The sequence below is a fragment of the Pagrus pagrus genome, assembly GCF_965226575.1.
Source record: "Pagrus pagrus genome assembly, chromosome: 23".
Taxonomy (NCBI): domain Eukaryota; kingdom Metazoa; phylum Chordata; class Actinopteri; order Spariformes; family Sparidae; genus Pagrus; species Pagrus pagrus.
The window spans coordinates 2,242,394-2,258,075 of record NC_140205.1 but is presented as its reverse complement, the minus strand read 5'-3'; the positions used below and the strand labels follow the sequence as shown (position 1 = coordinate 2,258,075).

At 40.8% G+C, this 15,682-nt stretch overlaps 1 protein-coding gene across 1 annotated transcript in view; it reads right to left on the bottom strand.

Annotated features, from left to right (window-relative positions):
• LOC311252642 (thyrotropin-releasing hormone-degrading ectoenzyme-like) overlaps positions 1 to 15,682 on the bottom strand; it is a 169,774-nt gene that overhangs the window by 46,082 nt on the left and 108,010 nt on the right. Inside the window, exons 6-7 of the mRNA XM_084345970.1 lie at positions 12,553 to 12,666; positions 109 to 246 (exon numbers count right to left, since the gene is read on the bottom strand). Coding sequence (XP_084202096.1) covers positions 109 to 246; positions 12,553 to 12,666 — 252 coding nt within the window. The remainder of the gene's footprint in view (positions 1 to 108; positions 247 to 12,552; positions 12,667 to 15,682) is intronic.

Genomic DNA, 15,682 nt, shown 5'->3' with positions numbered 1-15,682 from the left:
CTTGGCAGGCTATTGTGGCTAGCATGTTAGCTTGCAGGCCACTAATGTGTCATCACATTTCATGAGGGCTCATCAGATATTCTTCTTCTACTGCGACCAGGCACTTACTTTTTTGTAAGCGATCCAGTCGAAGACTCGGTCGATGTCCGTCGCCTGCTCCACTTCCTGGGAGATCGGATGGGAGGAGCTAAGTCCATCCAATAGCATCACCTCGTGGAGGACATCAGTCAGGAAGCGCTGCTTCTCCTGAAAACACACAAACATTTGTCTTTGTCATTTATGGGGATATTGAAAGAATTCTGACCATAAAACCAGAGGGAAGCTGATTGTCCCCACATGGTGGGCGAGTCCTCGTAGTAAGGTGTGTTACCGAGTACCCACAATGTAATTAATACTAACACTTTTATGAATATGGTTTGTGTTTGGATTTTCCCTAAAAATGCATGAGATATATTGGGTCAGACTTAAGGAAATTAATAGAATTGGAAATTGGCCGATAATGAAATTAGGCTTTATTGACTTAAAGGGGACTGTTGGGCCTTGGTGGAGGTATGCACTCTACTGAGTGTCATTCTAGTTTTTATTATCATTTCTTTGCTGATATTTATTTCAATTCTGGAATGGGAGCAATTGTACCATGACCCAGTTTCACCTCGAGGATCAACAAGTACTTAACCCTAAAAACAGGGGAGCCAGATATCCGTCCCCACAGTGTCACTGTTTACTCCTCGCAGTGATTTTTGGATTCTGATGTTTGCTTTTACTTTGGTTTTCTTCCAGCTCAGCTTTACACAGATGAATAATTTAGTTTGTAAAACAAAGTCGGTCAACAAATCGTCATTTAGTGGAACAGTTGGTGCAGAAAACAAAGGTTTAGTTGTGTAATCGTCTGGTTAATCCTTGTTTATTGTGATGTTTGTTGTTCATCTTCTGTTGATTTGTTGTAATTTCTCTTCTTGTTTTCATTCTTCTTTCATTTATTGTTTTGCCTTATCACAGTTTCATCCACGAGTGTCCTTCCTCGCCTTGTTTCCTCTTCTTATTTCCTTCCCTCACTGTTTTCCTTTGTTTCCTCCTCATTTTACTCCTCGCCTCTTTTTACATCCTCACCTTCGTTTCCTCTCCTTGTTTTCTGTCAGTCTTTCTTCTCCTTGTTTCCTTTTCCTGTCCCCCCTCCACTTCCTCTGCTCGCCTGGTTTCAGGGTTTTAATAGATATCTGCAAACATGTCGAGCTATAACGAGCTCTGCCTAAATTACCCCTGGGATCAGGCTAAATCCGGAGAAGTGCGGCTCTGTCTAATTCATGGATTACAGTGTTGACTATGGAGATTTGGTTTTAATGAACCTCCATCTTGTTAAGCAAGACGATTGTTGGCTTATTAAGTTTCCGTCGTTAATGAACAGAATGAACAGGAACTTCTTTTTAAATTAGTATCAGCTTTAACAGTATCTGCTGGGATGTGGCTAATTCTTGGTCCAATGTGACTCTGTGTAATTCATGGATTAAAGTAGATTTAGTTTTTAATTAATCTACATCTAGTTAAACAAAAGTTTCCTGAGATATTACATTTTTAATGAACGTTAGAGAAATTTAGATCTTATAATGTCTGCTGGGATCAGGCTACTTCTTGGTAGTTATGGCTCCGTCTATATGAGGGAAATTATCATCTTGTTAAATAATATAATGCGATTTTAGGTGTTAGTGTTAGAGCCGCCTCAACTGACGCCCTCTGTGAGACAAGACGAAGGCTAAGAAGAGGAAGAAGAAGGAGAAGAAGAAGAGGGAGGAGAAGGAGAATGAGTAGGAGGAGGAGGAGGAAGAAGAAGCCACAACAACAGGCAGAATGGATTACACACTGTCTGATTTCCATCTGGTTCACTGTGATGTAAATCACATGTTTGGGCTCGGTCTGTTTCAGATAACTAGTCACCACAATATCACCAGACTCCCTTCACAAATCACATGATTTAAAGAGTTGTTGAGTGAGGAGAAACTTAACAAACTTTGTGAAACTTTGCTCCAGCAAATTCTAAATCATTTGTGCCTTCTTGTAAATTCAGCATTACATTCAACACATTAAGATGTTTCTTTCTTTGTAAAAAAGGTTTGTCTGCACCAGCTCAACTGCTTCTGTGTCTGTGTCTTACCTGTGAACATTTAGCAGCTGTTTGAACCCGCTGTTTCAACCGGTTTTAGCTTTTACACTCAATTTATGAAAGAAGACAACATTTTATCGATGGCAAACATGTCAAATTTTACAAATCTACTACACAGTAACCCATATAGGCTACTTCTTTGACACCTGTGGAAAAAGCCCCCAGACTCCCTTAAAAAAAAATCGCCTAATTTTGTGAGTTGTTGAGTTGAAAGTAACAGTACAAACATTTTGAAATGCTGTCACTGACAAATTATACATTATTTGGCCTTTTTGACAAATGTTCTACATTAAGTTTGTCTTTATTTATGTAAAAAAACATGGCATGATATCCGTTTGTCCCAATGATGTATGTGTTTATATCCGTATAGAGCGGGGGAAGTAAGATCCCAGGTGTGAAATGTACAAAAAATTCAGATCACTTGTGCTTCACTTCTCATTTATTTATACAGTCTCTTCTCTCCCTCTCTCTCTCGTTAACAGTGTCCATAATTATGCTGCTTTTGTATTGAATTGCTTGTGATCCTATGTGTAATTATTTTGTGCAAATTTGGTCAGAAAAGATCAGTGATTCTGCAGGACGAGGCTGTAACATGGTACTCTGTTGCATAAAAATATAAGATAATGTGTTTTATAGAGCTGCTGCAGACTGTAGCGCCCTCATCGTCTGCTTCTTTCTGGGCCCAAACACATCATTAGCATCAGAGTGTACCTTTTTGTCTGCACTTAATGGGCCATCGATGTTTCATCTTTACAGGTCCTCCAGCCCCTGAAATCTACGTCGTCAGACTGAGAGAAAAGGCCTTTGTAACACTGAGTACAGATTCGTTGTTTTGCTTCTCACAGCCTGAACCTGACTCTTTCTTATTTGCTTCTGTTTTTTAGTTTATTTTGATTCACCTCCTTCATTAAAATAAATAAGTACAGAGCGTGAAAGTAGGCAGCTTATCTGCCGACACTGTAAAGTAAACAGTAAAGGAGGCATAGTTCATACTGTGCATTTTTATTCACATCCACGAGTCTAAAAATAATCATACTTTGTTTTACGGGCAAACAAATGCCATACGGGCTCTGCATGGTGTCATAGTTTTGCGACTTGTGTTGGTGTCGCTCCTGGAACATCATCTACCATCATTTCCAAGCAGCTTCACTTGCTATTTTCTATTCTCTTCTTGTTTTCTGCTGCTGTATGGTTTGGTTTAGGCACCAAAAATACTTACAATATCGTCCCGAGCAGCAACAAAGTGAGAAAATAAGAAAATCCAGGCAGAGGGCTGCAGGGTCTCTGCAGATAGGAGACACTAACACGCCTTTTCTCCCCATTCCAGCCTCCCTCTCTGTCTGTTTACGTCTTTGTTTCGTCTCGCTACGTCTGCCATGCGTGATGTGCATTGATGGGTTGAAATCAGTCTTGTGATGTTGGGAAGGCGGCGTGCGATGACGCCAAATAAAAATAATCCATAATGAGCCTGTTTTGAAAATGTGAGGAGGAGAAAGTTCAGATATTTGTGTTCAGATGTAGAGAGGAGGAGAACTGGGTGACTACTTTTATCACATACGCAGTGGTTCTCCTCAATTCTTCACACAACACACTTGAATAAGTTACCCTTTACATCTTACATTTTTATAGCTTTATTATTGTTCTATTAAATTGTTTTTACTTTGTGCTTTGTCTTGGAGGTTATAACAATTTCCCTCACAGGAACAATGAACTAATCTATAATAATCTATCTATACATCTCATAAAAAACAGCTTCAGGAGTGAAGGCAGAGAGTTTCCTTACTCTGTGCACAAACTATTCTGATATAGGAGATGAATTTCATCACAAAGCAATATAATAAAACCTCCAACACAAGAATGAGCACTTTCCTACAGCTTGTGAAAAGCAGTAAAATAGCCCTATTGGCTGCATCACATTGGCTCAGTTTTGTCGCATATTTGTACATTATGTACTTTTTTAAGGGGTGAAAATATTACAGAGCTTCAGCTCCACAGATGTTCTGCCTGTTTGAGGCTGAATTTCAGCCTAAAATGATGCAGAAGACATCAAGACTATTTCCACTTGAAGGACCATAAAAACAGCCATAAAATCTATCGAGTATGGTTTGAATATTTTTGCTTGGTGTCATTTATTTTAACTTCAAAGTCATTAAGGTGAAATGTGCCGATAAAAATCTGTATTTTTGCAGATAACCATAAAAATGTCCCCTGTTGGCTTTCAAGTCCACTGTTGGTGGAAGTGTTACGACGCCGAAGTCCACTGTTATATAGGTTTACAAGTGCACACACACACAAACACACACACACACACACACACACACACACACACACACACACACAGGTAAAGAATCAGGAGACTCTGCCACAAATTACACAATCAGTTAATTAGTTAAATGGCACATTTGGATGAAACTGAAAGAAAAATGAGACTAAATGAGACATCAGCTCTAATTAAGAGACACTTTAAGTCACCTGGAGAGAGAGTGGGGGGCGGTGGAGGGAGGTCCATCTGGCCCATATGGTCATTATGAACCAGATGGACCCACATGTGGAGGGACAGCTAATAGGCCAGTAAACACAAACACACACACACACAGATGGGGGGACGTGGTGCGTTCAAGAGCAGCCGCTGAACTTTAAAACGTCTGCTCGTCTCCTCCTTCACTTCCACCCCCTCGCTCCTCCCTCCTCCTGCTCGTCTCCTCCTCATGTACACAGCAGGTTTGCATGACAGACAGCTCTCATTGTGTTTCACTCTCAGACTGAATACTAATCCATCAGCTGTCAGGAGACACAAATCCAATACAGTTTAACATCTTTATTAAACTGAGAGCGATCTCTGCAGCAGTGCTGATGATTCAGACTGTGTTACTACCAGCGTTGAGGGTAACTTGTTCGAGAGCCACTCATCGTTATAACGCGTAACGTAATGCGTTAGTTCTGTAATTCAAGTAATCCGTTATTTAGTTAGTTTTTCATGAATGTAATCTGTAAAATTGCTTTTTTCCTTTTGTCGCCACCAAAATAAAATAAAATCCCTGAAGCATTTGCTGCGTCCCAGCTGAAGGTAAACCTACAGTTGTGTCAGTGCACATAGCTAGCTAATTTAACGTAGCGAGAGGGCAGAGAGGGCAGAGAGGGCAGCGTTAACTTCATGGAAATATTCCCATTATTTTGAATATTATATTATTTTGAGAACAATATCACTGTGAAATGTAAGTTGTACCTGGAGGAGAAGTGCTTGTTTATTGTTTTCATGCCTCTGCCCAGCTCACTGTCAGACTGTCAGCAGAATAAAGATGTAAACGTTATATTGTGTTTGTCATTCCTATTATTAGGCTGCAGAGTTGCCGACTGTGGGCCGTAAAGAAGGCTACAAAATGGTGGCACAATTAATTTCAAAATAATCAAAATCGCAATATGACTAAGTGCAATATCCAAATTTCTTAATGCAACGAGTCACAAAGAGGTTTGACTGTAATTTTTGGTAACTCTAAAGTACTCTTACGTGTTATTTCCTCAGTCGATAACGCAGTAACGTAATTACTTTTAAAAGCAACACTAGTTACTATGCGTTGCTCCACGGTTGTAAATAAAAAGAAACGTATCCTTATGCATTTGTTTTGTCCTCATTGTACTGAATCTGCAACGAAGCTTGACTTCCTGCTTGTAGCCACATTCACACCCACACACAGTCAAACATCTGGCCTCAGACTCGTTAGGAGCAGAGGTGTTGCTTCAAATGTGTTTTCATTTGGATGGTAAGTAGTCGGAATTTCAATCAGCTGAGGGTTTATTTTCTTTCTGTTTCAGTTTAGAGTCGGGCAGGTAAAACCCTGTTATTGATTCATCAACAGCCTCAGGACACTTTTCCTCTTGTGTTCTGCCTCTTTTGTTGTCATTTGTAAACTTAAGTTATGAAGCAATCAATCCTGCAATGAATAACTTATTTGCCAAAATCCATTACGTTGCTTCTCCGTTTCCCCTGGAGTGCTGGCTTGTAACAATTAAAAAGACCATTATGGGCGATGTTGCAAATCGCTGAACATGACTGTTCCCGAAAAATCCAATGAAAACAACAACCAATACTTTATATCAGTCTCAAGAAAGTTTAGGTTGACCCAAAGATTTAACAATGCTTACATGTAAGTTAAACTACATTTCTCTCTGTAACGCAGTGAAGTTAGAGCGGAAAGCAGAAGCAGAAAGTATTTTAGTTTAAGTACAAGTCCTTAAAAGTTGTGAATAAGTGCCGTGCAGCAGAAGTTAATTGTGTTTGTTTTGAGGTAAAGTTATTTCCGCCCTGTCCGCCCCTCATTACGGCTCTATTGTGTCCATACAAATCAAATGTTCTGGTCTTTGCTCACAATAGAAAAACACATTGTATTTGTGTTTGGTGAGTCACAAAAAGTTAATTAAAATGTTGGACCGTCGCTGTAGAAGAAGTCCCATTCTCATAATTTGTTTTGAATGTCATGTAAAATAGAATTAGGGAAATAAAACAGGCTCTAAAAATTATTAAAATAAAACAGAGGTGAGTTATCCGTACAGGCCGAGTGGTGCTATAGTCTGCTGCAGATAAACACATATTTTGTATGATTTCTAAATGGAGTCTGGTGTGTGTGTGTGTGTGTTCAGTATTTATGACATGTGAGGTCTGGCTGCAGCCGTGACTAATACAGCTCCAAATCAATTATTTTTTCAGAGGCTCTTTGAGACCATCAGATAAATAAAAGGACCCATCAGGCTCAATAAATGGCAGCATGACTCACGCTCACCTTTGATTTTCCTCTGATGATTCGATATGACAGCTACCAGCACTGAAGGCGTTCATGTGACTCCATGTTCACAGCTCTCGTTCGGTTCTTAAGTCAGTAAACATGAAACAGACCTGAACTAAAAGCCAAAAAATTTGATTTTTCATTTTCCTGGTGTGAAATCGACCTCACACAACAAACGGCTGCTTTAAAACGTTCTGCCAAACACTGGTTGGTCGGGAAGAAGACGGGGAATAAAGGTTTGGTTCCTGGCAACCCGGGGCAGAGTCAGCGAACGCTGTTTTAACATCACACCTGCCGGCCTGGCTCTGCTCGGCTTGACTCGGCGTGGCAGGGATTTCCACCACAACAGGTCTACCTGCTTGACCAACGACGAATCACTAACGAGGCGGCTCCGCTAGCTCAGTTACAAAATACCTCAAAAATGTACTTAAGCATGATACGAGTGAATGTTCTTGGATACATTCCTTGATCAGTGACACGATGATGGTGATGCTACACCTGACAGATGAATGCCAACACTTTGATAATTAGACCTGTTATGACTTGTTTGTGTTTGTGTTTATCACAACAAAGACATCTAAACAAAGTCTACTTTGTCTTACCAGTGACATAATTAACCAAATAAAACTTAATGACAGTAACATTCATTAAGACTCCTTCAGACTCCTTATACACATGCTTTCAAATGAACTCTCTTTAGCTGTGTGGCACTTTTAATCACAGTGTACCACATGTAAGATATCTGAGCACAAAAGCTCAGATATCTCGACGAGTCGGCCTTGATCAGGTTCGACTCCCTCACAGATGTTCAGATTATTATCTTTATTAGATTATTGATTGATTGGTTGTTATACATGAACTGTTTGCTGCTCTTTCCTTCTTCGCCACATTTGTATTTGTTTTTCGTTTCCTCTCTGCGGCGTGTCGCTCTCCTCCCTGCAGCGCAGCGTGACTCACTGCTGATGGAAAAACGGATTTTTAAATAAAAATCCGGTATTATAAATAAATTGCTTTATCACGGACAGAACGCTTTATCATCGTCGTGCCTGTTATTGGAGAAACACTTTGTTTCTATTAAAGTGTCCAGCCGAGCAGAACCGCAGTAACAGGGATTTAAAAATGCCATGTCGCTCGGAAACAGACTGTGTGCGTGCGGGAGATAAGGTGTTGTGGTGTAAGACGCTCTCTGTTGGAAGTAAATCACCACGTACTCCGGTAGAGACAAAGCAGGAAGTGTGTGTGTGTGTGTGTGTGTGTGTGTGTGTGTGTGTGTGTGTGTGTTGTAATTTAAAGTTCGGCAGCGTTCGCTCTGTCGGGAGGAGTTCTTGAGCAAATTTGAGGAAGAATTCATTTCTAATTTTATTGCGTTTCGAGCTGACTCACTGCGTCAATTTGTTTGGCGACCTGAGGAGAATAAAATAAAACGGTGACTTTACCTGCTGCAGGTTTTTTCCCCGGGCTGAAAATGATCCGCTGAACTGCAGGAAAACACTTTTAGAAAAAGGAGGAATCAGATATTGATCCGTGCGAGTGGAGGACGGTGGAAGAGTTCAGGAGCAGTCAGGACGTCCTCCTCCTCCTCAACAGCCGGTTTTAACTTTCCTATTATGCACACACTGTGCGTCCAAATGGTATTTTAAGATATACACAGTAAACGGAAAAGAGATGCTGTGCAGACACTGAGCAGCAGACGGATCTTTAGAGAAGAATATTTGTTTTGAACGTTCCCACTGAGTTCATTTATCCTCAGAAGGAGGAGAATTTACAGAAACTATGAAGAATGATTTAATCCTTCCTCAGATACGAGAGCTCCAAACATGGATCATCCACCACTGAAAATAACCCCCAACAAATGTACTTTAAGTTAAAATCTTAGTGACCTCAGTGAGCAGCTGTTTTAGGGAAAGATTTATGTCTTCACTATAAACCAATGGGCTTAAAATGAACTCATAATGTTTCATTCCCACATTTCCACAGAAATACACCTAAACTTCTCATTATGTGACTTTTGCAAGCTCATTAACGGGCGGACCACGATCCTGTTCAGACCTAAAACTGATAAATCACTGAGAATTATCACATGTTGAGGGAGCGTTTCTATTCTAGCTTCTTGCTTTAGCAGCCCAGGACACTCACAGACGGCTGGCATGTGTTAGAAATCACTTGTGTGATGCTGCTCAGCCGATTAAATCTGTGTATAAGCCGGCTTTTTGAATTTTGTCTTTTTGTCTATTTAATTTTCCATGCCCTGTTTTTATGTCTTGCTGCAGAACCAATTGTCCTTTGGGGACAAATGAAGTTGAAGTTGAGTGTATCAGCTTCGGCGTCGTGATTCGAGTCAGACAGATTCACACACAGACAAGAGGAGAGAGGACAGCCGGGGAAAAAAGACAGCGAAGACAGAGCTTTCAATCAGTTCAGTATCAGCATGTCTCATATCTGTGACAGTGGCCATTATTATTAAAAACGTGCTCCACAGTTTTGAGCAAACAAACCCTCAAATCTGAAGTGAGATCACATGAAATAAAATATCTGATATGACAGTGAATCTAAATAATAACAAGTGTTAGAAACGATGATGTTCTGGACGTTTGCTTGAGGACATTTTCTGTAACTGGACCTCTTTGTGTTTGATTTAACAAACCAACCCATGGCTCTATAGTAGACTAGTCCAGTTTATGTGACATGTTTCTCACTAAAGGCCTTTAAGCAGTGGTCATACCTCATTAGGAGTCTTTCAAACGGTCTGTTCCTACTTATAGAGTCAGCACGACGGCTATATTCAGACAAACAGCCCAGATCTGTTTGTCTGGCACATCCAGATTGATTTTAAGAAGTCTGGACAGCAAAAAAAACAAAGATTTTTTCCTGGAGGGGGATTGAAATGTGATTCAAAGCAGATTCCTACAAATGTGTCTCAGTCTGGACGCTCACATCAGATTTCAGAGTATCTTTTGTGCCACGCTGAAATAAACCGAGGCTTGATTGTTGATTGCTTGGAGGGCTCTCCATTTCTCACGCCTCCATGTTTGAAAGTCATGTCATCAGCGTACGTAGTAGTTGTAGATCGATTATTGGCCCGGGCAGATGTTCAGCCTTTTTCCAATTATCAGTATCTGTGATTTTTCTGTCAGATCGCAGATAAAATAGACTTATTCAAAAATCTGCTATGCTTCATGCTTTGGCTCTGATGCAACACCCTCTCACACAACAACACCTGATCGGTAACACGTCACCATTACTAGCCATTTCACTAGTTTTCATATTTACTGTTGTTTTTAAGTTTTCAGTCTCCTTGATTTCTAATAATCAGTATCGGCCTTGAAAAAGACATATCGGTCGACCCCTAGTGAGCAGTGACCGACGCCTGTCGTTACCACAACAGCCCATGCAGATAGGTTTGATATGGATATCAGGAGAGAAAAGGCACGTCGTTTTTCGTAAGAGAACGTAAGAGTAACAACTCTGACCGATGTCAAGCGTGCACCAAAGCAACAGATAGCGATGTAACCTCTACCGTAAGGCCACGTTGGCCAATCAGAAGCCTGCCAAACAAAGTATAAATTAGCCAAGCCAATAAACTCCAGTTTTCCTGTCTACACATAAACACCAGAAAACAGCGTTTCTGAATATCTTCACCCTGGAAGGGGTTTTCCAAAAACCCGTAGGAAGGCCGAAACGCATAAAAAGCTTTGTTTTAAGAAATACCCATGTACATGTGTACGGGGCCTTCATCGCGTGATCAGTAATTGTAATGTGATTACCCCCAACACTGACTAACACTCTACAAGGGATTTTTTAACAATTAGGAGAATAAAAGAGCATCAGCAGACGGATCCATTAAGTTTTCATGTCCACGGCTTTGCACCTTCGCCTTTTTATCAGGTATTCATCTTCTCTGCTCGTGACTCATCCAGGAGGGTTTTTATGTAAATTTAAACCTTTTCTGTGCAGAAAATAATTGGGACATCACCTGAAATAAGTCATCCCATTGTCTCTTTGTGCCACATTTTAAAAAGGGTCATTACTAAAGAGAAACATGTTTCTCTATTGTCCTTTTGTGGTGTCTGACATTTTCGGTTTTGTTCCGCCACCACTCCAACACAATGGGGTTTTATTTAAGTTCTCAGCGCGCCCATTTAAGTGTCCCAGTTACTCCATATAACCATCGCTGTCATCAGTTTCCATCCATCGGGAATCATTTCTGCCAAAGTAACAACAGCCGCCAATAAAAACTGTCCACAGAGACGTCCTCGACTTCTGAAAAACAGGTTTTTAAGTTTGATATCCACAGTTTATGCCTTGTTTTCTGTCTGTGTTGTATTTAGTGTCTTGAGGGTTTTAATGAATTCATATACGCTCGACTGAAGCCTTGAGCTGAAACTCTGATTCACCTGAAAACATCACAGGGCAAAAACAAAAAGATCAAATTTCATGAGTGAACAGACGGAGGTGGAGAATATCTGAACGCACTTCGACATGCTGAACTGAAAGCTTTATTTCCTGTTCACCTTGAATAAAATATCTGACTCATATTATCAGACAATCAGAGAGAAAGGCTGCAGTTAGCGCACAGCACAGCGCACGCAGATGTCGTCAGTGTTTCATTATTTCACTTCAGTGATCGGAGCTGAAGAAGATCTGATCTACACTGGTTAAACATCTGAGAAGCTAATAAACCGACTTTAAGATCAGATCATTTTACAGTTTAGTCTGAAAAGCGCAGGGCCTGTTCAAATCTGTAAAACATCAGCTGCGTCTCTCTAATTAATCCTGAAAAAGAGCGTAAAAGAAAATCAAAAAGCTGGTTAGAGGTGATAAAGTTCAAAGTGTGAGCAGTTAGCGTTTAGCTTCAAGTAATAAAAGTTCAGAAAGAAGTGAGTTTGGATGCTTCGCTTATTGACATATTGATGAAAAGATACTAATACATTAAATATATAAAATTGTCTCCCACAAATGTATTTTGAAAAATAAATTTGACATATAATCCTTTCAAAATAAAACAGGATTGTTTTAAATTAGAATACTTAATCTGAAATGAAATTTAAAATAAGCTTTGTATTTCCTGTAATATTTTTGTTTCAGCCTGCTACGTAGTCACGTTCATGCATGTCCCATGGTTAGCTACGATGGTTAGCTACGAGCTAAACTCAAACTGTGATGGTAAGATGGCAAAGGAAGGTAAAATTACAGGTTCAACAACAAACATTAGGACGAGAAGTGCAGAACAGGAGGAGATTAATTCAAGCAGCCACGTTGAAACTGAAGTTGACGAAACCGAGCACGAGTCCGAAAGGCTGAATCGTTCACAACACCTGCTAACGTTAGCAGTAAGCTGAATACAGCAGACCTACGCTACTGTATTTTAACGTCGGCCATAACGTTGTTAATTTTTAAAGTGGCACACTGTAAATTATCAAAACAAGTAAAGAGGACAATTTTTTTTAAGTTGCACAAGCTAAAAAGTTTAAACAACTTAAAATGACGAGTCTACTGAGAAATTTGAGGTAATCAGTTTACAGTGTACACGATGCAAAATGTTTAAATAAAGATTAATGAGCAAACATGTGAGTTCCCCGTTTGAAGTTAGACAAACTTAATGGTTTTACTCACCATGTTCCACTTTGGGAAGAGGAAGTCGGTCCCGACGTACTCGAAGAAATGAGCGAAACCTTCTTTTAACCAGACGTCCTCCCACCAGACCGGAGTCACCAGGTCACCAAACCACTGAAACACACAGAGAGAACATTCATTGATAAGGTTGACATGGTGATTTAATTATCATATCTGAAAAGATGTATAAACTCCTGCAGACAAATTCTGGTGGTTTGTTTGAAGAAGCAAACTGGTTCACACGTTTTCAGACGGTTTGGATTCCCTCACTGAAATCATTCCATATTTAACATAAAATTAATGCTATAAACTATCTGACATCCAACTTTCCCAACACGGAACAAAAAACTATTATCCTCGGAAAAACAGACACTGACGTTCATTCCCATCCTCAGATCCAAGTGTTCGTGTTAGAATGGCTGACGTTCAAAATGAAACAACAGGCAGTGAGAACACTATTTTATTGTGAAAAGACACACTGTCAGAGATAATGAAAAAGTGGAAATGTAATTAAACCCAGACAGTCACTCTTTGGATAACGACAGAAGGGACTTCTGCTCCTCCTGGCGGACTGACTCTGTCTCCGCCCGATGACGCCAAACTCGCGGCGGCCAGCCGAGCGTCTGTCCTGTGCCGACACGATGAAGCCGCTCTCGTTCGTCAGCAGCACCAGAGGGGAGGTGGAAGTCTGGCGCTCATTTATATGGCGTGCTACCACCGGATTGGACGGCGCTGGACAGACTTCTCTCTGGGCGCCTCGGAGCCTCTTCAGGGTAAAGCAGCAGAGAAGTTTAATAAAGGCGGAGCACGTAAAAAATGGAGTGTAGACTGAACTGTGCTGATAGTGAGACGTATGGCCACCAGAGTAATACATTTGGACACAGGCTGTTTCCTGGCAACGCAGCCTGAATGAAAACGGTGTAACGTTTGGGAACAATGTGCGTCCCTGCCAGCTTTGTTTCTGAGGCTGAATGCTCGGCTGCGGAGAGGATGGCTGACGATCTTAGAAAAAAAAAGTTTACCTCCAAATTCACTTCAAACCTTCATTAAAGCAAGAAAAAAAAAATCACACACTGCAGCTTCATACCTCAGTGCTGTGTGTGTGTGTGTGTGTGTGTGTGTGTGTGTGTGTGTGTGTGTGTGTGTGTGTGCACATATTTGGCAGCTTTCGGTGTTTCTGCAGTAAACTGTCCTTCAGCTGATCAAAGTGTGTACGGTGAAATAGAGAGGAAGTGAAGCTGTGCACGTGGGTGGATACGTGTGTTGTGTTTAAGGCCCTGTCCACACGTACACGAGTCTTAAAGTAAAGCTTGTCTCTGCTTTCTGGCCGTCCGTACGTGTAAACAGCGTTTTCGGTTGCTGAAAATGGAGCTTTTGGATGGGCAGAAAGATATTTTTGGAAAAAATGACGCAGACATGTAGTCAGTGTTGGCTGCGGCATGTGAAATGTATATTTGACTTTGTACACTGACAGAAATGTGGAATTGTAAACGTCTTCATGCTACACAAACACAGAACACATATTCTGTTATTTATATACAAATATACATAAACATAGTGAATTTGAGCAGCAGCAACAAGATGGTGATGATAATATTGTCGGTATCTTCATATTAAAAGTTCGACATCTGGGAAACACTGTCCATCAACTTTGACTGTCTGTGAGCACCAAGCATCGATGTTATAAACACAGAGTCCACCTCTCGTCGTCCACCTGAAGTCCTGCTCTCTGTTGGATCAGAACACGGTCCACCTGTCAAGTGCAACAGCTTGACCAGGGATGTTGAGGTGGAGACAGGTCTCTGTATAGATGTTCAGGATGTTGTGGTGGAGACAGGTCTCTGTGAAGATGTTCTGGATGTTGAGGTGGAGACAGGTCTCTGTAAAGATGTTCTGGATGTTGAGGTGGAGACAGGTCTCTGTAAAGATGTTCTGGATGTTGTGGTGGAGACAGGTCTCTGTGAAGATGTTCTGGATGTTGAGGTGGAGACAGGTCTCTGTAAAGATGTTCTGGATGTTATGGTGGAGACAGGTCTCTGTAAAGATGTTCTGGATGTTGAGGTGGAGACAGGTCTCTGTTGTGGTGGAGACAGGTCTCTGTAAAGATGTTCTGGATGTTGAGGTGGAGACAGGTCTCTGTAAAGATGTTCTGGATGTTGTGGTGGAGACAGGTCTCTGTGAAGATGTTCTGGATGTTGAGGTGGAGACAGGTCTCTGTAAAGATGTTCTGGATGTTGAGGTGGAGACAGGTCTCTGTAAAGATGTTCTGGATGTTGTGGTGGAGACAGGTCTCTGTAAAGATGTTCTGGATGTTGAGGTGGAGACAGGTCTCTGTTGTGGTGGAGACAGGTCTCTGTAAAGATGTTCTGGATGTTGAGGTGGAGACAGGTCTCTGTGTTGTGGTGGAGACAGGTCTCTGTAAAGATGTTCTGGATGTTATGGTGGAGACAGGTCTCTGTAAAGATGTTCTGGATGTTGATGTGGAGACAGGTCTCTGTGAAGATGTTCTGGATGTTGAGGTGGAGACAGGTCTCTGTGAAGATGTTCTGGATGTTATGGTGGAGACAGGTATCTGTAAAGACTTCTTGGGCCATGAAGTCTGCTGTTCTTAGTCCAAAACACTCGCTTTCTTCTCCCATGATGGTGAAGTTGAAAAAACACAGAAAAGGCAAAAATGTAGCATCATTTCGAGGAACTACCGGCCGCTGCACCTGCACCACAGCTAAATTGATTGATTGATTAACTCTGCAACTGTACAACCGTCTTATTTATCTAATGTTATAAACATGTTATTCCCTCCTATATTTACTATCCATCACATATGATGACATGACAGCGACCTCTCTTCAGCACTGTGTGGGCTGAACAGGTTTAATGCAGCAGACTCACTGAAAACAGGACCTTTAAAATTTTTTAATGGATTTTACTGAAGGTTAATTGAAGTTATATATAATATTTAATTTTCTTTGAATTAAGTCTTTTCTATTGACCACTGCTTTTTTATATAATCAAAATTTTAATTGGATTCAGTCATATATCTCATTGTACCGTTAAATTCTGATGTAATTTGTTACACTGATTTAATTTGATCTTTAAATGACAGAATAATCTCACCTCAGCATTATCAACC